Genomic DNA, 20,139 nt, shown 5'->3' with positions numbered 1-20,139 from the left:
TTGTTTAAAAACACATACACAAGCATTACTTTTTATTGACATGTTGGGATGATGTTCAGTATAACAGAGGACCATCTGTATTCACGCAGCACCATTAACAGCCAATGAAACAAACAAGAAGCAGTTTTAATCCCTGCAAAGGCCAGGATCATGTGATAAACATGTATATGCAAACATTACAAAACAGAGTGGTTAAGGAAACTGTTTCATCAACAGACAATTAAAAAAAATGCACTCATTGAGCTCCATACATCACTAAGAGGAGATCAAGAGAAAGTCTTACAAGTCAGGAGCCATTATGCAAATTTATAAAACAATTCAAGATGAGACAAAAACATCAACATGAGGTTTTGTCACTGATAAGTCAGGAAACACTGTTTGTGCTAGTGGTGCAAATACCAAAACTGACAGTCAGTGGAAAGGTAATACTGTGGTACAAAGGTTGTGCAAAAGCAAACACTACTGCACTGTTCACATTACAAATACAACGGGACAACCGTGTCTCACCACACTGCCTGAACTGATCCTCATTATTTGGCTCATGAACTAAATCCCAACTCAACTTCACGCTCTCTGAAGTGCTGTAAATCACCTTCTCACAGACGCCCACCAGCAGGGGGCACTACAGACCGACACGCAACAAGCAGGGCTTGGACAGAAGACAAGCGAATTTAAAATCAAAATAAAACACCGTCCTTATCAGGGGTTTACTCATAAAAGTACTACTTGATTTTAAACACTTCAAATGTTCAACTACTTTTTCCCATCTAGGTAAAACACTTTTCGATACAGAGTTGCAAAAATTGGCATCAAATGGTCCATTGAGAATCTACTTTGATTAGTGCGTCCCTGATTTTAATTAAATGTACCTGATATGTCACTATTTTGCTTTGGCGAAGGTCCTGTACAACTGACTGATAAAAGAAATGTTAACAGACCTTTGGCTCCTTTTGATAAATTATAAATTGGTTTAAGAGATGTTAACATTTGCACAAAGAACTAAAGAACAGAAACGCAAGCACTTGTACCAAGCCTTGTGTACTGATCATTTTTAAAACCAGCAGAAATGACTTCACATCTGACACTGAAATAACCGTAAATGTGGAATGTGATTTTTTTCAAGTGATACAAAATCTGCTATGAAATTCCGTAAATACTCACATGTGCAGCAACATTAATATTAAATGTAAAATTGACTGCCTTACTGTCAAGACTGAAGGTGTACAAAACAGCTTTGAAAGTACTTCGTTGGGGAGACGCTGTTCTCCACATAAGAAAACAGTAAACAACTCGTAGTCAGTATTGTATCGTAAACATTACGGCTGTTGCTGCAGCTTCCGGGGGCAGATGAGGGAGTCCGTGTGCAGGTGCTCGGCTCAGGAGCGCACAGGAAAGGTGAGGTGGTGGCGTCGTCACAAATCGAAGGGCACATCAGCGCTGGGGGACTTGTAGAGGTATTTCCAGATGGCGTAGTAGTGTACGGCCGCAGCCAGCGCCACAAACATGTGCCAAATAGCATGAGCGAAAGGGATGACGCCGTCGCTCTTGAAGAAAAACACACCGAGGCAGTAGATGAGTCCACCCCAGGCCAGCTCCTGCAGACCCTCAGTGTTGCTCTATAAAATAAAAAGATATGTGGTTGATATGTGGATATGTGGTTACACACACAAAATTAAACAATGACCGGATTGAAGGGCAGCTATAGTCACTATGACCACATGAGCCCAGAAAAGATGAATTATTCAAGTGAAAATCTGCAGCTGCAAGCTGTCACATCAGAAAAATGTTTTGTTTTTTTCCCCAGGAAGCACAATTTTAAATTAAACAGCGAGACATCTACACTTTGTCCCACATTGGCAGCACACAAACACCTCCACCCCTGCTGCTAATCTGCTGGGAGGATTAAAGTGACGCACTGAGACAATTCAGGACAGACAAACTGAGTGGGACTAACTAAAGTACCATTGATGTCACGACCAGTGCTGGGAAAAAACCCATTGTCAAATAGAAGGCCAGCTCAACAAGTTTATACCTGTGAAGACAAAAGAAACAGAATACACTCATTGAATCAACGTGACGCAAATTCAAATTCCAAACACTAAAATGCAAACAAGGAGGAAGCTTTACTGTAACCAATGACAATATTTTGATTTCTGTCGTAGATTTCATTCCTAAAGTAAGAATTAAAGAAAAAAGCCATAATGTAAAAGTAAAGTATGAGCTGTGGTGGTGGAAATGTCTTTCCCTGTTCTTTAACTAGTTAACCAACTACCCACAAATACTGACAACAGCCAACAACATAGTTCACACACACTTCACCATAAAGGTCATATTCCAGTTAACACACACACACGCAGTGATCCAATTGTAAGACAGACTCACTTCTCATGATAGTTGAAGACATAGATGGTTCCAGCAGCAGCCATGAACCACACAAACCAGCGCATGTGCGCTGCTAGAGGGCCCAGTTCACGCAGGTTCAACCTGAGTAGAAACAGTCAATTTATTTGACCTCCACCTATAACACAAGCCCGCATCAGTGTAAACTGTCCCCTAACACTCACCAAGGTGTGTAGGAGGCAGCAATGAAGAAATAGATGACCACTCTGTCACACATATGGAAACACTGTTCCACAGACCTGAATCAGACACGTGAAGCAGTTTTATAAGACATGCAACGCTGACTTGCAAATCAAAAAACGCAATTGCATAATCCTACATAGAAAGGCAGATATGTTAAGATGTCCTCATCTAAAAAGGAGCTTTAAAAGCAAACCTGGAAGAGAAACGCACCCCTCAACAATACAAAACATCTACTACATCCAACAGGTTAATTACCGAACAACAACAATTAGATACAAATATGACACTTCATTATTTTTAGTGTAAACTGATCTGGACAGTTTCCAAGAACTGCGTTGAAAAAGGACACTTATGTTTTGTTTAAGAGTAAATAAACGGTCTCAAACTGAAGAATTTATAAAAATAACTTCCTTGTTCCTTAGAGGGATAGTGTGGCCTTGTGCATTATGCGGATACGGATCACTGCTTGAAATACAAGACTATTTTAAGTGAATACTACACCTCACACCTCCAACGCTACATTGTTTGTCTTGTGAACTTTCCATTCATGCATTTTGTATATACACTACATACATTATGCAGATGTAACTCAATGGGAGCTTGTCCTGACATCAATCTCTGATAATAGCGTGGTTTGTTATTGCACTTTCCCTCACCTCATGTGGCTCTTCTTCCAGGTTATGATATGAAACACCGTCGAGACCAGAAAGAGGGCACACAGGCCCATCCCGTACACCCAGGCTGTGATCCTCTCCCAGCGGTTGTCAGACAGGCGGTGCAGAAAAGCCATTCCCACAAAGGCTGGCACGATGAGGAGCTACACAAAAGAAACAGCAGGAAACACTGGGTGAGCTGTGAACGCTCGTGTTCATTGCATCGTCATCTACTGACTAGACTACTCACTGCATGGGTATAGCAGTTTGCAGCATGCTCATAGCAAGTGGGCTGGTAGCGGCAGTTAGCAGAAGCCCGTCTGTTCATGAACCTAAAACGAATAAAACAAATCAACGTTGGCACTAATTTCCACAATTCTTTCCAACAGTGTGTGATTCAAAAAGGCCAGTTAGAAGTAATCAGAGCGTTTAATATACCATTAAGTGTGCCCAGTGCACAGGCACATAGTTTACACAGTTAGATAGCTTTGTTGTGCCAGCAATATATCAGTCTCAAAACAAACTATGCAAGCACACTGAAGACAGAAAATGTAATAAGTAGACAAAGATTAAATAACGTCTAATGAGATAATGAACTCAGATCAGATCAGGATGTAAATAATGACAGGAACATGTCACACAGCTTTTAGGTCTAACGTCGCTCTGATGTTTTTTTTTTTTTTTCAGCTGACTGCTGTGACATTTCTTGGTGAGACGTGACTTGTTGAAAGCACGCTAATAAAAATAGGTGTGATTATAGTGAGTCATCTCTAACAGACGACCCACGAGAAAGTATTTCAGTTTAACAGAACAAAGACTGAAGGCGTAAAAGGACAATTACCTACACTTCCCATTAACGCATGTCAATGGGAAATTTAAGGAATGAAGTGAACCAACACACTGCTGACTAGGCTGCTCCTGTTTCCGACTTCACGAGATTAAATATTGAGGTTAGATCACAAACTAACGTTAATAACACCAATGTCTGCACATGTATTCTGTTCACACACGAATGATAGACGTAACCCACCTGTGAAAGGCGCTCACTCTCTTCATTTCAGAGCCTTTTTCACACAGGCGGCAAATGAAAAGACGGCAAACGCCAGCAAGCAAGTAATCTACTAAAGCCTGCTCTACGAACGGGGAAACGAAACAACGCAGTGTCCTGACAAGCAAAAGAAAACGGATGGCCTAGCGTTAGCTACTCGGCTAACGTCATGCTACTCCACGGCTAACTTTCACTACGGCTACGAGGCACCGGCAGCGCTAACGCTCCTACTGCAAAGGCATGTTTTTAGTCTTTTTCTCAATAGCATTCTGTAACAAATACTGAGTCAGAGCCCCCTCTTGAAGCTACAGACAGCCATAAGCAACAGCTGAAGTCAGGACAAAGCGAAATAAGCCGCCGCAAGCAAAGCAAGCCCACCGCTCACTGTCGAGCCGCTCTCCACCGCTCACTCAAATATATGATTTCTGTTTATGTCCCACCGCCCAACCGGTGGTCAGATGGTGAGTGACAGCGGGAAGAGCCAATGAACAACGACATAACCGGCACGCTGGCCAATCAGCGGTTAAATATAAAAGAGATGAGCGCGACAGTCACGTGCAAAGATTACGGAAAGAGTGCACGGTTTTATGTCAGACAATGAAAATGAAAACAAAACCCCGGAAATTAGCTTAGATGCTGTACATTGTCACAAGTCTCACAATTTTCTTATTTTTACAGAGTGTTTTTTTTTAGTTTATGATAATATTTTTGCATGTTTCATGACCCTTTCGTGACTATTTGATGTTGTATCATCAAAATACAACAGAAATGTTAATCAAATAATAGCACTGCAGGCTCTTTGGTACGTTTAGGAGGTGTCTTACATATTTTCTAGTCTAACTTGAAACTACCCACAGTTAATTTTAGTGAGATAAGGAATAGTTACGCTTCAAGGAGCTCAACATGAGGCCTCTGGACCCAATTTGAAATTAGAATTTCGATCTAAATATCAGTTCCAGATGTGCATTTTGGAAGAGTGGTTTCCTACACAAAGTATGTTCCTATCAAGAAAATGTTAAATAAAAAGTTTCAGTTCGACCACAAGGCCAGTACATTTACACGCAGCATGAAATGTGATAAGCTTGACGTGTAGCACAGATCTGGTTTCTTATCACGCTTCAGACAAAGCTTTTTTCCCATGTCTTATTACAAACGATGACCTATGGATCTACTGCAGGTCTAATGGCAAAACAAAACGCTATCACAGAGAATCTGACACATTATCAGACAAAGAGACGCACTGTAGACAGACAGTAGCCTCACAGCGCAGTTACACAATAGCACTGTCACTTGATCTTTGACATAGAGTGTTTATGTAAGACCATGCTGAAATCCTCAAGCTTAATGACGTCCAATTTGTACTCTGTGCTAAGAGACCGTGCACCAAAAAGCTCAGCATGTTTTTAAGAAATACAATAATTTACAGTAAATGCTGAAATAATGTTGATAAAGAGTCGGCCCATGTACTGAAAATACTGAATATGCTGTAAATGCAGCACCAGTAGGAGCAGAAAATCAAAGTGAAAGAGCTCATTGTTTATGGAGTGGATTCATTAGCAAAGACAACACCAGAACGCTAGCGGCCTTGTGCCAGGGGCCGATATCGGCTTCTTTCTGGCCTCAGGTCTCATGCTGCCACACAAACGCCTCTGATGTGACACACAGCTTGGCAGCAAGTCAAAGTGGCTCCAGATGACTTCCTGGTTCTGGTCACGTTGTGGGTTTTTCACACTTTGCATTGCAGAAGCCGCACAAGTTTATGTGTCCTTGTGTAAACAGCGCTGGACATTGCACTCTGCTTTTTTATTCAGTAGGGAGATAAAGTGACACCATGACATCACCCCCTGTAATCACCTGCCCAGCTCCAACCAGCCTCAACCTGAACGTAGGTCAAATCAGCCAGAATACATGAAAACAGCGACTTTAATCTGAAAAAGTTCTAAAATTCTAGAAACAACACATTTTTCTGTGACTATTTTAAGGATGATAAGAAGATTAATTGCTTTAAGAAAGTAATACAGTGAGTGAAGGTGCAGGAGGCTGTTAGCAGTTAGCCTAACTGAATGTTACAATGCACATCTACCGCAGAGCTACAAGGGAGAACCTTCACAAGATCTCATTTGTGAGATTATGACTTAAAGTCATGGTCACACAAGGATTAGCAGAATGCTGCTGACCCAGTGCTGACCTAGTTTTTATGTCCGGTTCTTTATCTCTCATCTCCTCAACTCACAGATAAGATGGGTTTGTGCCGTACAGAGACAAAGCCAAGACGATCCACAAGTTCTAAGCAAACACAACAAACACATGTGGACGACTGAAGCAAATTTACTGTAACAACGTATGCTGAGCTTCTAGGATGTACTGTACATAGTTTACCTTCAAAATAAAAGAGGCTTTTTACACACGTGACAGATTTGGAATTAGGTTATTGTTTCATGTTGAGGACAAAAATGTAGTTATTACATCGCTATGTGGTAATAAATGTAACTGTAGCCTCTGCACTGAAACACTTAAAAACAGCACAAGGCACCTAATAACATAAAACCATATAAACTGACTTGAAACTCTTATGATTGTGCTCGATGTGAACTCGTTAGTTTGTTCAGAAGGCCAAGCAACCGTGTATTAAGGTTAGGAGCTGTTTTGCTGTACCCGAGCTAATTAACCTCGCAGCTAACGAGCTGAGCCTAGCGTGGAAAGCACACGGGTTCCTACATCTGAGGATTACGCCGCTCAGGAACCGCCACCGCCTTCCTGCGCTCACTTTAACCCTCAGCGTCACACAGACGACAGCGCTTTGTTAAATTAAGGGCAGATTTTCGCGTTTACTTGAAAATTCCGAGAATTTCTATAGAAATAAATTCACGAAACATAAATTTTTTTCTGAATAAAGTCTGTTGCACTGTCGTAGGACATTAACAGTAACATTGTTAAGGACTGATTAAAGTGAGAGGACTTTCTTGAAATTGTCATTTAAAAAAGATGCAAGTTCATTGTATTAGTGTATTTTCCTTTAAGCAGACTATCCTGAGCCTAATTTCCCTGACGTAGCAGGATTACACAGATCTTCATCCAGATTTCTGACCATGTTGACTCTAGGAATCTTTACAGGTATACTTCGAGGAAATCTATTTCTGTAGAGCACTGGCAGCACAGATTGTTCAAATCACAGGAGTCAGTTTGTTTATTATAAGCAAACAATGAATCTATGTTTCTACTTTTGAATATATCGTGTGCGTTTGAAGAATGTGTGAAGATAAAGTCTGAGCCAAATTCAAAATGCTTTTGTTTGACCGCAGACACTGCATATTTCCCAGTGGTCTGAGGAACGACAGGGACAAAATGCCTTCAACAATCAACTTGACCAGCAGAAGTCATTCCTCTCACCCTCGTGTTTAAGATGATTTTGTTGCCAGGCAACACAAGCACTTAGCAACTGTCAACCTGCTTAAACAGCTTTTGTTTGCTTGGTGTCGGTCCATGTTAATCAGAGCAGTAACACATGAACTAAGCAACAAGCGACAGCAGCAATAATGCTGTTTCACTGTGTTTCACTGTTGTTATACTGCATCTAATTCTTACTGCACAGGACTTTGGCAGGTGATCAATAAGATTGGCCTCTAGTATCACAGCCTGTTTGTTCAAATGGACTAGTGTAATTACATCTGCTTCTAGAGGACATGTGCATATGTCCAGTTGAATTTCCACTAGAGGCTATTTTCTGTTACTTCTTTCTGCCTGGTGGCTCTTGGAGGCCAGACAAAGAGTCAAACAGCCTGACTGTATGAGATGAAGATCCTCAGACGTCTGACCTGAAACTGTTCACACAGAGACGGAAGTAATAGATCAACGCTGAGAGGTTAGAGGTGAAAGCCATTTCTGCTTAACATGTAGTGAGCAGCTGTTAATAAAAACATCACTTCATGTAAACTGGGCTCCGCTTGTTTACTGAACACAGGCTTATCATGCCCTTCAATCTGGTTCTAATAGACCTTTGTTTGCTCTTTCCACAGACTTGATACAGTATCTACACTCCAGCGATATGAGCGATGTGAGCGATAAAGGGAAGCAGGTGATAAGGACTTCAGCCTGTTCACAGGTCTGCGTTCACGCTCAGGTGAAGAATTGGACCGAATGACGGCTTGACATGCACTTCCTGTGTGACGCTGGTGATTAAAGACGCACGTCTCGGAATGAGAAACCGAGACGCTGTCGGTCGCGACCTTCGCTGGAGCGCTTCCAACCATCTGTCTGTCCCTTTGAAAGCTACATTTACGCATATCGCATTTCCTCGGGCGACTGTCCAGGACCTGACCCGGTGTTGATTGCTAATTGTTGAATGGCAGCTAATCTAAAACGCAATGCTCCGCTGATTTGAGTAGTTAAGGCAGAGATAATGGTTTTATTTAAGGAACAAAGTCCAGTGACGTCACTCGCTCACCTGAAGGCACGTATTTGTTTTGTGAAGAAATCAAACCACAGATGCTCTGTATGTTGCTCTAACCCCAATCTGAATCCTAAAGCTGTCTGTGATCGTCACATCAGAAATGGCCTCTTTGCTCCTTGGGCTTTATGAGTGGTGACGTCTCTTCTTCAGAGCTTCGGTCGACGTCCTTGAGATAAAGAGGGATTTCACACACACACAGCACCGAAAGACATCAACACATGTCGTTCCCGCTTACCCTCCAAGCCTGCTCCCGTGTAGCTCGACTTGTAGCATTGTTCAAGAAAAAAAAACAGCAAATGTAAAAAGATAAAATGTATAAAAAGTGTCAGGTATGTACAAAGACGAGTCCTCTGAGTCTTGCTCAGACCATGGTGCTTTTCTTCTCCCTGAAGTCCGGATGCGTCGGCTCGTGGTAGGTCGTGATCATGTTGGCCGCGTCCCACCGGCCCACCGGCGCCGGGGAGCCCTGCATCACCACCAGCCTGATGGGAGACTGGGCCGGCTGCGGATCCGGGGCGTACTCCTTGGTGGGATCTTTGCCCCGGCAGTCGTACATGATACACGATATCAAGAAGACCAGGAGCAGGATGACATAGCTGGCGATGAGGATGCAAAGGTTCAAAGTGACCGGGTCGATCTCCTGGTAGTTTTCCAGAAAGCCCATGGTGCCCGCCTCATGCTGGGTGGCCCGAGGCCTCCGAGAACCGGCACCTCAAAGGAAGGCAAGGCGGCTGCCACGAAGTGAGAACCAGCGAGCGAGCCTGGTGACAGCAGGGCTTGCTCCCTCCCGATCCTCCTCAATCTGTCTCTCTGCCGCTCTCCCCCCCGTCCCTCCCTCACCCCCCTCGCTTCTGTCGCCCACCTCTGGTTCAGACGGGCGACGCGCATACGTGGCTGTGTGGTAAAAATACATTTAATCCGCGCCATTTGTCCAACCTTGAGTTTCAGCGGCTCACCTTAATAACTTAAGAATCAGCTGGAACTCTGCAACTGTCACAGATTCTGTGTTATATCATCCGCCAGCATGTTCATTACTGTGTGTTTGAAGCATCTGACTGTGTGTGTGTGTGTGTGTGTGTGTGTGTGTGTGTGTGTGTGTGTGTGTGTGTGTGTGTGTGTGTGTGTGTGTGTGTGTGCGTGTGTGTATCTTAATCTTGATTGTGAGCGGGGATTGACGGAGGATGCCATCTGGCTAAATCGAAGCCAAAGAGCGTGAATAAAAAGCTACTCCAAAAATGCACAGACAGCGCTAACATGCAAAAGACCTAATTAAGCATAGAACAAGGAAAGTAAATTGAAAATGATCGTGTTTAACATGTAATGCAGACACAGCTCAATTACAGATTACAGCGAATCAGAGACAGGATTACCACAGCGGACAGGAAGTCCTCTGGTGTCTAATCTGTACCGATGCATCACAATACAGTGAATAGAGTTGCAGATTTGAAATGATAGACTTGTGTAGAAAAAAATAAACAAATATAATATTAACAATTCATTCATTCAAATTCATTATATTAAGCCTCAACAAGTCTTTGCACAGTGTGGTTATTCAAAGGTGACTCTTCATGTGCAGATGATGAACAGCAGAGGGCAGCAGTAACCAAGAAGCCAGCGGGAGGGTGCCCACAAAGGTCAAAGGTCAACACAGTCATACCTAACACAAGCATTTACACATAAAAATACAACAGATAATTTTAAAGGTTGCAAATAGATGTTAGTATCAAATGGAAACCTCCATTATACCATTTAAATGTCAGTGTTTTTATCTTCCAGTTTCCATTTTGACTCTATCGGCTCATTGCTTTTGGTGTTTCACCAGCTACAGTACAGAGGCGCTGACTTTATGTAGTCTCGTGCTGCAATAACTACTCAGAATGCGAGTGGCACTAACAGAATTAGCAGAACAGTGACGTTCACGTAAGGAAGCGTCCTTGTGAGATCTACATCTAATCCACCTCAGCTCCGTGGTGGCGGTTCCCACCGCCTGCTCCTGGCAGCGAGGGTGGTCTGCAGATGTATGGGCTGCATCGGGAGACGCGGGATGACCTCACTCCCCTCCTCACGTTTGGGTCTGTGATCCCTCTATATGTTCAGGAAGCTGCTGTCAGACACAAACTGCTTGAGCCTGATGTAGCCTGACCCCCACGCTGCTCCTCTGGCCTCGAAGATGAGAACTAATGGTGTGTGTGTGTGTGTGTGAGGGGGGCGTAAAAAATGAGGACATCTGTGCATCACTGATACTTGTTCTGTTCAACAAGATTGCATCTGGATTTGTCATAGGGCGTATACAGACAACAGCTTTGGATGTTTTTATAACAGGTTTGTGCAATAATTGATATATTAATAATATATATGTTATAGTAACATATTAAATACATGATTTGAAGAGCGTGTGGCCCCCAGCAGCGTCGAGCACGTAGAACCCTCCAAACACCAAGCATCCAGAGGAAGAGTCAGAGGGAGTTTCTGTCCTGGGGATGTTTGTGTTGTTGTGGTGCTGGAGAACGATTAGTGCAGAGGATGTAATAGGTTTGTCTGTGTGTACACCAGGCTTCTGGGGTGGGGCTCCTCCCGCTCATGTCTCGGAGATATAGATCTTCCCCAGCGCCAGACTCTGGTGCCAGGGAGTCCAGCAGCCTCAGCCTCGACAGAAGGATGTCTCTGCTTCATATTCTCTCTTAGGAGCAGCCTAAGACACAGACGTCCTGACGTCCACGGCTCTACAGCAGCTTGGAATCCGAAAACTGGTCACTTTCCACCACACGTCTTCATTAACCTCAAGATTAAATGGGATCTCTTCTGTGACATTACGGTTGTTTACAGTCACATTTACTGTTTCTGGTAAATCATGCGAGTCGCGCCCTCGCATGACATGGGAAATAAATGTGAGAAAATACTCCTCAGTTACAGCTATGTTCTGGGTTAGGTCCACTGTTATGGGTCCATTTGGTTCTGTGATATGGTTCAGATCTGCAGGCCGGAGGGCGATGCGGCGAACGCGATCCTCCCTGTCGCGTCTTCGCGGTGTTTGCGTTGCCGCAGAGATGTTCCATGAGGTCAGCGTGGAGGTGCTGTTACACAACCAGGCCACAGCTGAGGGGAGCTCCTGCCGCACAGGCGCACAGGCTCAGGATCAAACCCGGCCCGCAGACGTGCACTGTTAACGAGGCGTCCCCCTCAGTGATATTATTATTATATATCGTTCACGCGCGCCCGAGCCCCAGGGAGTCGGAGTGAGCTCATCTCAAAGTGAAGCGGAGCCCGGCCGAGCGACAGCCACTAGTGACTGACGGCCTGAGGATCCTGTAGATCTGATAAAGCCCCAAAGTGAGTCCTTTCCTTCCTGAGCGGAGGACTGTTTGTGTTACAGTGTTTCGCGTCTCTTCTTCTGGGTGTGGGAACCTGCTCCTCCCCGAGTTCACGGTTTCCTCTAGTCAAGGACCTGATCCTACGTTCCTTCCATTAAACCAAGTCAAACAAGCGAAATTTATTGAGTAGCGATGTCGCACTTATTACAACGCTGCAGCTGTGGAAACAAACAGAAACGGTACTACAAATTAATATGTTTTAATTGTACAAAGAGGCCCCTCTAGTAGCTACAATTTGAACCAGCTGTTAAGAGAATCAACAACAACAAAAAAGATGCTTGCTTTTATAAGCAGTGAGTGACCCAGGAAAGGAAGAGGAAGAGGATGCGTTCATTAAAATTTACGACTACGGAAGCCTCTAATGTAGAATAACAATAACAATAGGATGATATAATAATTAATACTATACTCTACTTAAAAACAATAGCAGTTATTAGATCCGTTATTAGCTTTGCCAACAGCAACCTGCTGAAGTGACAGCAAAACAACCAACTAATGGGACAATCATTTCAATAGAGAGAGTAGAAAAGACGTGTCCAGTTATCAGACTGATTCTAGAGCCTCTTCCTGTAGCATCCACTGCAATAACATCACAGTTAGATGTGCACAGGTATCAGACAGCTCAACGGCACAGGCTGCATTCATCACATGATAAGACAACGTAAAGCTCAGCATAAATAAAAGCACATTTTGGATTCTCATTTGTTGCATTTGTGCAGATGTGTGGGTTTTTCTTTGATGGTGTCTGTGCGTCTCCTCTATGACCTCCTGCCCCATCGCAGTGTTAACGCGTACCTAAGCGGTGGAGCTTCGCGTGCGGCGTGGGTTTCGGGCGTTGATGAGGCTCAGGCAGGAAAGTTTCAGCTCCACTAAGTAGCTCAGCTGTTCAGATGAAAAGGAAACCAAGTGCCGTGAAGAGGCTACTTCCCATGACATCACTGTGTTTGCTGGACGACCCCAGAGGACGCATCAGACACGCCTTCTCGCTTCCTCCCCCAGCATTCAAATGCTTCGCTCCGTTACGTGGGGTGAGGGGTGGGTTTCACGAGTGCCAAGAAAAAGGGCCAAATAAAAACAATGTGAGCGGAGACAAATAACGATGTTTTTATATTTGGGAGGTTTATAGAAAACCACTGTCTAACCATGTTTCTCTTCAGTTTGTCTTAAATTAGTAATAATTGCTCTGTTTGTACTTTGTATCGCTAGTGTTTTGCAAAATGATTTTAATTTCAAGTTTAACATATACAAGAATTTTCAAGCCTTTTTCTAATTCAGCCTAAATTACTGTCATGTTTTGAAATGACATTCATGCCAAGTCATTATCTTTTACTGCTGTGTCTAAAGGAAAACACATGAAGACCAATAAGAGGGTTTCAGTTCCTCAGAGGGACTCACACACTTATGAAATAACCCAACGAACCTTTTCCTTTTTTCTTTAATGAACAAATGTGTGAATCTATTTCTCAATTCTGTAAATTAGGTGCTGCTGATTGGTAACAGCCTCCAATTGCTGGCAAACGCCTGACTTTTTCCTACATACATGTATCTACCCATTGCTTCACACTGAAGGGCTGAATAAGAGGCTGACACAGCGGCCACGCACGCAATTCTCCCATCTATTACAAAGCGTGTGCGTCAGAAGAGATGATACCAATCACAACCCAGGGAAAAGCAAAACAAACTGCCTGTAAAAGAAACATTCATTTTTCCCCTCACACATATGGACCAAATCATTTGTGATGCGTGATGGGACTGACAACAGGGTGGGAGCTCTCCTTTTGTTCTGGAGAAGAGACCTCGTTCTTCCTCTGATGTTGACTCGAACCTTAAATGCACAGACGAGCGTGGGAATGAGTCAGACCTGTCACAGCAGCCAATTCAAGATGTGCAATATACCCATTTATGTGACACATCACATAAATGACGTATGATCTGCCAATGAGATGCTCACCTTGTTCATTCTTGTTCTTAATGAGGGAAATGACAGTATGACACCCCAGGGCTTAGGTAGGAAACAGAAACAATAGAAACGGACCTAACAATGTTTGATTAAATGCATTTTCCTTTTAACTAAATAAAAACACGTGAGAAGTTCCAGGGATTTCCTGTGTAATCAAAGGGTAAAGAAAAAATTATGTTCATATGTTTATATATTGAAAAACATTTCAGAACTGAAAACACTGGATTTAAGTAATTAGCTGACACATAGAATGTCTGAGTTACATCAATTAAAATAAATAAAATCCCAGTTGAATGATTTTAGACTTTAAAGCTGCAGTAACTGCTTTTGTTTGACCTCTAGGGGCAGAAGAATGTAAAAATAATTAGCTGATAGCAAAGTAAAAAACTAAATACTGTAAAACCAAAACAATGAGCTCAAAGAATTCACGTCTGCAAAAATACTTCATTAATCAAAAAAACACTCCCACTTGAGGGGAAACTGCCTGTAAAATGGGAGCATTCTTTTTATTTTGTGGTGACATTCAGGACAACACAATCCTCCTGTGGGACTGTGGACAGGCCGAACATCAGAACCTCAGCTGGCGGTGAATGAAAGCCTCACAGAGGCGCACGGCTGGCTCCAATTACGCTGAATGCAGCGCTTTTCGCTTTGGTTTAACCCTAGAAGGAGTCACGTTACGTCACAGTTCTCGTGGGAGGAGTTCAAAAAGCCTTGTATCCGAGCAAAGTCTGCTTTATGGAGGTTCTCGCGTCGGTAAGTGATCATTGTACCACAGGCCCCGACTATTGTTCACTGTTAAATGCACTGTGCATATGCCATCATCTGATGTGGAAGCGAAGTGATCCCAAACACAGCTCTCCTCAGCAGGAAGGAGCTGAGCTGATACGGCTGTGACACAGATACAGCTTGGCTCACCTTTATGCACAGCTCCCACTTTGGAGAGTCACTTCCTTCCACTGGGCAGTGTCCCACTCTGTGGAGACCCACACCCACAGGCCCCGCTGCACTGTACACACCTACCAACCTCAATCATGCATTCTGAAGGTTTAAAACGTACCGCGCTGCCTCGAAACTACCAGGTTCTGCTTCTCCCTCATGTTCTAATGTAGAGAAAAAACTTCCCGGATTTCATTCTTATTCTTCCCTTCGGGAAACAGAACGAAAGTGACCGTGTGATGTTCCGGGCTGCTGCAGAGAGTGTCTGGTCCGTTTCATCCTGCACAGCTGTCTGGTTAGAATGAACCAAACTGACCAGGATCTGTGAGGCTGAACTCATTACGTTTAATTGTGTTGGATCTGAACAATGTGCACTCAGCTGTGTTGAAGTCTGGAATTTCAGAGCCTTCTCCCCTTTTTTTATTTCTTCTAGTTTTTTACGTGCCTCTCTTTATCTGTTCTCTGCTCTTTCTCACTTTGTTTTCTTAATTTTTGCATTTTGTGTTTTCCCTCATTTGTTGACTTCCCTAATTCCCCAATTCAGTCATTGCTGTCATGTTTATTTGTATTATTCAATATATTTGCTGCCAAAATTGGTGTAATGATTCCTTTGCCAGTTGCTTCCTTGTGTTTGTTTGTTGTCTTTCCTGCCTCCTTTGTCCTAAAGTTCCTTTCTTCCTAATTCCCTTTAATCTAATCTAATAGCATCAAATTCCTCCAGGCTAAAAACCTGAGCATCTATTACTTCACATTCATCCTACGACTATTCTGCTGCTCACACTCCTTTCCCATTCGCTCTGTGGTGTATTTCTGTGTCGGGGCTTGTTGCTTATCAATACACTAACCCAGCGGAGTGGAATGACAACCACGTGAGGCACAAAGGGGCCGCGCGCACTCTCTGCACGCGGTGCCAGCAGTGTGTAAAGAGCCTAAAGACGCTGGTGGAGAGACCTGTCAAACTTCATACGGAGCCACCCGGTTTTCCAGCTTCAGTCTTTCCTCTACGCTGACGAGCAGGAAGTGGACGCCTTAACGCGCCATGTGACACGGAGCTTTACTATATTGTGCGTTACCGGCCTGCAGCTAGTTGTGTGTGTGCGGCGGTGGGCTCCTAAAAGTGGCAAAGCGTGTCGGAGGTTCTCCTCTGACGCAAGGAAGCCGTTTAGTTGTAGTGTCTGGTGTCACACAGATGCATAGCAACGCCAATGCTGCCTATAAATATACTTCCACGTCCAGGCTATTTTAGAAGCAACAGGGTCAAACAGTAGACTTTGACTTCCTTCTACCATTTAGAATTTTATAACCTGAAATCTTGGAAGTATCTCAACCATCTAGTTGGGACATAACTACACAACAGACCACCTGTTCTTATATTAGGGCTGTAAGAAAAATGATATAAGTAATCAGCAATGTCGCCATCTTTCTAGTTACACTTACACCTACTGTACTCATGAACGACAGTGAGCAGTGCTGTTTGGATTCAGAAGCTAAATACTGGTGTAATTGGGAAATTTAATCGGGCACCACAGCTGAAACTATATAAAGAGATGGAAGTGGGAAATGCAACTTCTAAATCTAAGGATGAAATCTAACTACATTATAATAATCACAAGCTACATGAGGCAGATTCTGAATATTTGTGCACGAAGACCCAGACAAGTGAAGAAGAAGCCATGAAGAGAAATATTATTGGAAGCAAAAACCTGAGTTAATATTACATCGCATGACTTAAAACTTTCAAAAGAATGCAAACAATCCTTCAATAATGATGTTAGATGCCAGAGCTTTAAGACGGTGTACAGGATCATAGTTAAGAAGGAATCAGCCCAGCAAGTACTTCCCAGACATTAACAATGTTTGTGTATTGGTGAGTTTATTAAACCTCATGAGGTCCTGGTACATTAACAGTTCTCATATGCAAACAATTATAAAACCAAACAAAACCTTTGCTACATTTTGTAATGATTTGGAAGCACAATGTGGACAATAAGGTTACTGCCACACTTTAGTCATGGTAAGTTTTGTAAAAATACATTGTTTAATACTGACATGGATGATTATGCTGGATCAAAGTGCTTTAGAGAATATATATATATATATTCAGCATATGATCTCATCTGCCTATACTCTGGACAGAATGCAATAGAACGGTAAAGTAAGTACCATATGTCTGACATGTCTTGATAAACAGACATGAGCAAGTTGAAGATTAAATGAGACACGGGTGATCGTCTTCGATTTTCCCACTTCCCCTCACTCTTCCTTGACTTTTCAGACCACCATCCCTCCCATCACAATCAAAGCTGACACTTCCAAGAGCAGATTAATGGGGGACTTCCTCTACATGGCTTGGCGCAGTGGTAATTCATCTTAATTGTGATTGTGATACATTCCTCCTGGCTGCGTTCCCAGCTCACCAGATGCCCGGCGTCTGTTTGACAAAAAACCCTTCATCGGGTTTTGTTCTGGAGAGGCGCGCGTCAAACACGAACAGCATCTCCGGCTCCAAACCACCCCAACATCAGGCGTCATATAGAAATGAGGGTTTGTGCGATTGTTCAGGAGAAAACAGTCCTTTGGTGTGCGACCAGCGCCGTTTGGCTCTCCCGCCGTCTCTCCTTCTTCCTCTCCAGCCTCACCCTCCAGCAGACCGCGCTGGAGGCCAGCAGCACCACGCCGGCCGACAGGAGCACCAGGCCCAGGTAGGAGATGGTGGATCCGTGCGAGTTGAAGCTGTACGCCACGGCGGTGACCACCACGCCGGCGATGAGCACCACCACGCCGAAGGGGATGATGCAGCGGTAGCAGGACAGCTCGGCGCCGCCCGTGGCCGCCGCCAGCTGGACCTCGTTGACCAGGGGGACGTTCACCGTCGTCATGGCGACAGCCGGACGCTCGCTGCCGTTTGTCTTGTCCGGAGTGGCCGGCGCCCGCATGGCGTCCTTATTAGCTTCTTCTGGCATTGCAGGAGGCAGCAGGAGTCCGTTAACCAGCCACAGATGGTTCCTCCCGCAGCGTTGGCCTTTTACCTCTTTTCCTCGAGGGATAGAACGGTCTACGGGGAGAAAGTAAACACTGGTTAAAGGGAAATCAAAGAGTCAAGCTCGTTGCACAAGACTGGACACCGCATCGCAAAGAGGGAGATACAATACGTCACAGAGCGCTTGTTGTTCAGATTGAGCCCCGCGTTTCACAATGCAGCAGCCCTCTGCGAGCGCCACATGCTGCTTTAATAAACCCATGTACCCTCTTTGCACAACCCCAGCCTGCTCCTGACCCGGTGCGAGGAGCCGTCTGAATGACGCAGGACCGCTCATCCCGGCACAAGCTGAGACATTCCCTGGAGAGTCCGGGATATGACATTACAAACTGCGCCGTGAAATGTGAGGAGCGTCGAAATCACCCGTAATTTAACGAGCGCTCAGGCTTCGCCCGCCCGCCCGCCGCGGGGAAAGCTGTGATTCAGACGCTTTTAAAACTAAAGGCTCTGACATGCAAGTTTCCACCCTGGGGTCAGAGCCTGACAACGGGTCAGCACCATGGTCACTACAGTAAACAGCTGTGCAATTCAAAGGAAAGCACACTGGTGGATGATTCATTTGAATGATTAGTTTTCCTTCCCGTTAGCTTAAAGAAGCCTTTTGGTTTTAGCTTGTATAATGACAACTATCTAATATTTATAAGACCCCAAGTGTTGGAGTGCACATGACAAGCAGACAAAAAAACTGAATCACACAAAGAATCAATAATTACAAAGCTTAAAAGTACTGCACAGTAAAACAAACCCCGTAAAAGCCTCTGCACTGTCACATTAAACAGACCACTACGTATAAACTATGAAGGTGGAGTGTGTAAACGGCTGAGATCTGTTAGACACAGTGGGGAAACCTTGAGTTGCACGTTGCCTTTTATAGTTTCGCATTGTTAGGACTGTAAACAAACCACAGGCTTTGCTTTGCAGCTGGCAGACGCACGAGGTGTACATTATACATGTCAGATGTGCATTTCAAAGAAGGCTTTCTCTGCGTTTTCATACTTTCTAGAAAGAGTGTATTAATGAGCAACAAAGACGTGCAAATGTGAAATATGGATATAAGAGTTAGAAAAAAAACAATTTAGAAAACAAAGCAGAAAACTGTGGTGATGACCTTTTGACTCTTAAACAAATTCTCCAATTAAGCTCATTTTTACAGTTTACAGAACTTCGTCTCATGTTTGTGACTCTAAAGAAAAGCTTTTTAAAGAAATGGGTTGAATTCTTTGACTGAAGCCCAAGCAAGTTAACACACAACAAAACCAGCAGCAGCAAATATAATAGAGCCTGACTTTTGTTGAGCTGTTTATACATAACAGCTCAAAAAAATTAAATTAGATGTATTGTATTTAAAGATAAAGTTGTTAATTTAAATGAGTCCTCTCATTTTTAGTAAAGTGATCCACACCTGAACCTTTTGCTCCTTATTTGCTCTGTAAAGACAGCAGAAAGCCTGTTACCTCGGCTCCTTCACATGTCGCACTGTTTCCAGAGTGATCCCCGGCGGCGGTGAGACCCGCTCATGAAACATTCAGGCACATTGGTCTAATTAGGAGCGAGCGTCGTTTCCCTCTGTGCTGGAGCCCGACTACTCGCAGTTCAGTTATCGCTCATCCCATCCATGAGAGGCGTCCTCCTCTAAACAGCTGTGGTCCCGAGCTCTACATCGGACCGTTAACCTCATTGAGAACTATTTCAAGTATCGATGACCGCAGTGTGAAGCTAAAAGCGTGAGGAGAATTGCGTTTCCGCCCGGGATTTTCAAAATAAATACTTTCTGGTACGATGCAGCTTCCACCCGATTGAATGCATTTATTTTGAAGTCATGTTTTCTAGGGTTTCATTTCCTTTTTTTAGGAAACAGATGGGACTAAGTGTTTTGATGACACTTTTAAGCTTGCGGTGGTTGGAATTGTTTTGAAACCACGAGGCCTTGAACAGACAGACTAACGAAATAGAAAAAATAAAAAAGAGATGCAAAGTCGTTGTTTTTGGTGGTGAGCCAGTTAAAGCAACTGCTATACTTGTCTATGCATGTTGTTTTTCTCCACTTTCACCATAGACATAAAGCCTATAATCAAGCATGGGGATCCTGTGTAAA

General features: G+C 43.7%; 3 protein-coding genes across 5 annotated transcripts; all 3 read right to left on the bottom strand.

The window, feature by feature from the left end:
- Positions 1 to 17: 17 nt before the first annotated feature.
- Positions 18 to 9,109, bottom strand: mmd (monocyte to macrophage differentiation-associated). Of its 3 annotated transcripts, none has more exons than XM_055510735.1 (7): positions 8,970 to 9,108; positions 3,487 to 3,568; positions 3,240 to 3,400; positions 2,565 to 2,639; positions 2,383 to 2,484; positions 1,963 to 2,032; positions 18 to 1,616 (listed from the first exon to the last, which is right to left on the bottom strand). In XM_055510735.1, the coding sequence occupies exons 1-7, from the start codon at positions 9,005 to 9,007 to the stop codon at positions 1,413 to 1,415; spliced, it is 732 nt and encodes a 243-aa protein (XP_055366710.1). In that variant the 5' UTR covers positions 9,008 to 9,108; the 3' UTR covers positions 18 to 1,412. The 3 variants fall into 3 exon arrangements, with proteins under 3 accessions (XP_055366710.1, XP_029014029.1, XP_055366711.1); XM_029158196.3 differs by lacking the exon at positions 8,970 to 9,108 and adding an exon at positions 4,267 to 4,710; XM_055510736.1 differs by lacking the exon at positions 3,487 to 3,568 and having other exon boundaries at positions 8,970 to 9,109.
- Positions 9,096 to 9,398, bottom strand: LOC129604448 (small integral membrane protein 36-like). The gene has a single exon (XM_055510737.1). The coding sequence runs from the start codon at positions 9,396 to 9,398 to the stop codon at positions 9,096 to 9,098; it is 303 nt and encodes a 100-aa protein (XP_055366712.1).
- Positions 9,399 to 16,856: 7,458 nt separating this feature from the next.
- Positions 16,857 to 19,747, bottom strand: tmem100a (transmembrane protein 100a). Its single transcript, XM_029160130.3, has 2 exons — positions 19,499 to 19,747; positions 16,857 to 18,059 (listed from the first exon to the last, which is right to left on the bottom strand). Exon 2 carries the CDS (start codon positions 17,965 to 17,967, stop codon positions 17,563 to 17,565), a length of 405 nt encoding a protein of 134 aa, XP_029015963.1. The 5' UTR covers positions 17,968 to 18,059; positions 19,499 to 19,747; the 3' UTR covers positions 16,857 to 17,562.
- Between the last annotated feature and the right edge of the window lie 392 nt (positions 19,748 to 20,139).

The sequence above is a fragment of the Betta splendens genome, chromosome 8 (genome assembly GCF_900634795.4).
Source record: "Betta splendens chromosome 8, fBetSpl5.4, whole genome shotgun sequence".
NCBI classification, from domain to species: Eukaryota; Metazoa; Chordata; class Actinopteri; order Anabantiformes; family Osphronemidae; genus Betta; species Betta splendens.
This window is presented reverse-complemented; position numbering and strand designations above follow the sequence as displayed.

What these genes read in the sequence shown, in the direction of transcription:
- mmd (XM_055510735.1), bottom strand. Translation starts at nt 9,007, where the DNA reads ATGCTACAAGTCGAGCTACACGGGAGCAGGCTTGGAGG. An exon ending in CAAACTGCTATACCCATGCA is followed by an intron (nt 3,401 to 3,486) that starts GTGAGTAGTCTA and finishes TCTTTTGTGTAG; the next exon opens with CTCCTCATCGTGCCAGCCTT. An exon ending in TGGAAGAAGAGCCACATGAG is followed by an intron (nt 2,640 to 3,239) that starts GTGAGGGAAAGT and finishes TGTCTGATTCAG; the next exon opens with GTCTGTGGAACAGTGTTTCC.
- LOC129604448 (XM_055510737.1), bottom strand. Translation starts at nt 9,398, where the DNA reads ATGGGCTTTCTGGAAAACTACCAGGAGATCGACCCGGTCACTTTGAAC.
- tmem100a (XM_029160130.3), bottom strand. Translation starts at nt 17,967, where the DNA reads ATGCCAGAAGAAGCTAATAAGGACGCCATGCGGGCGCCGGCCACTCCG.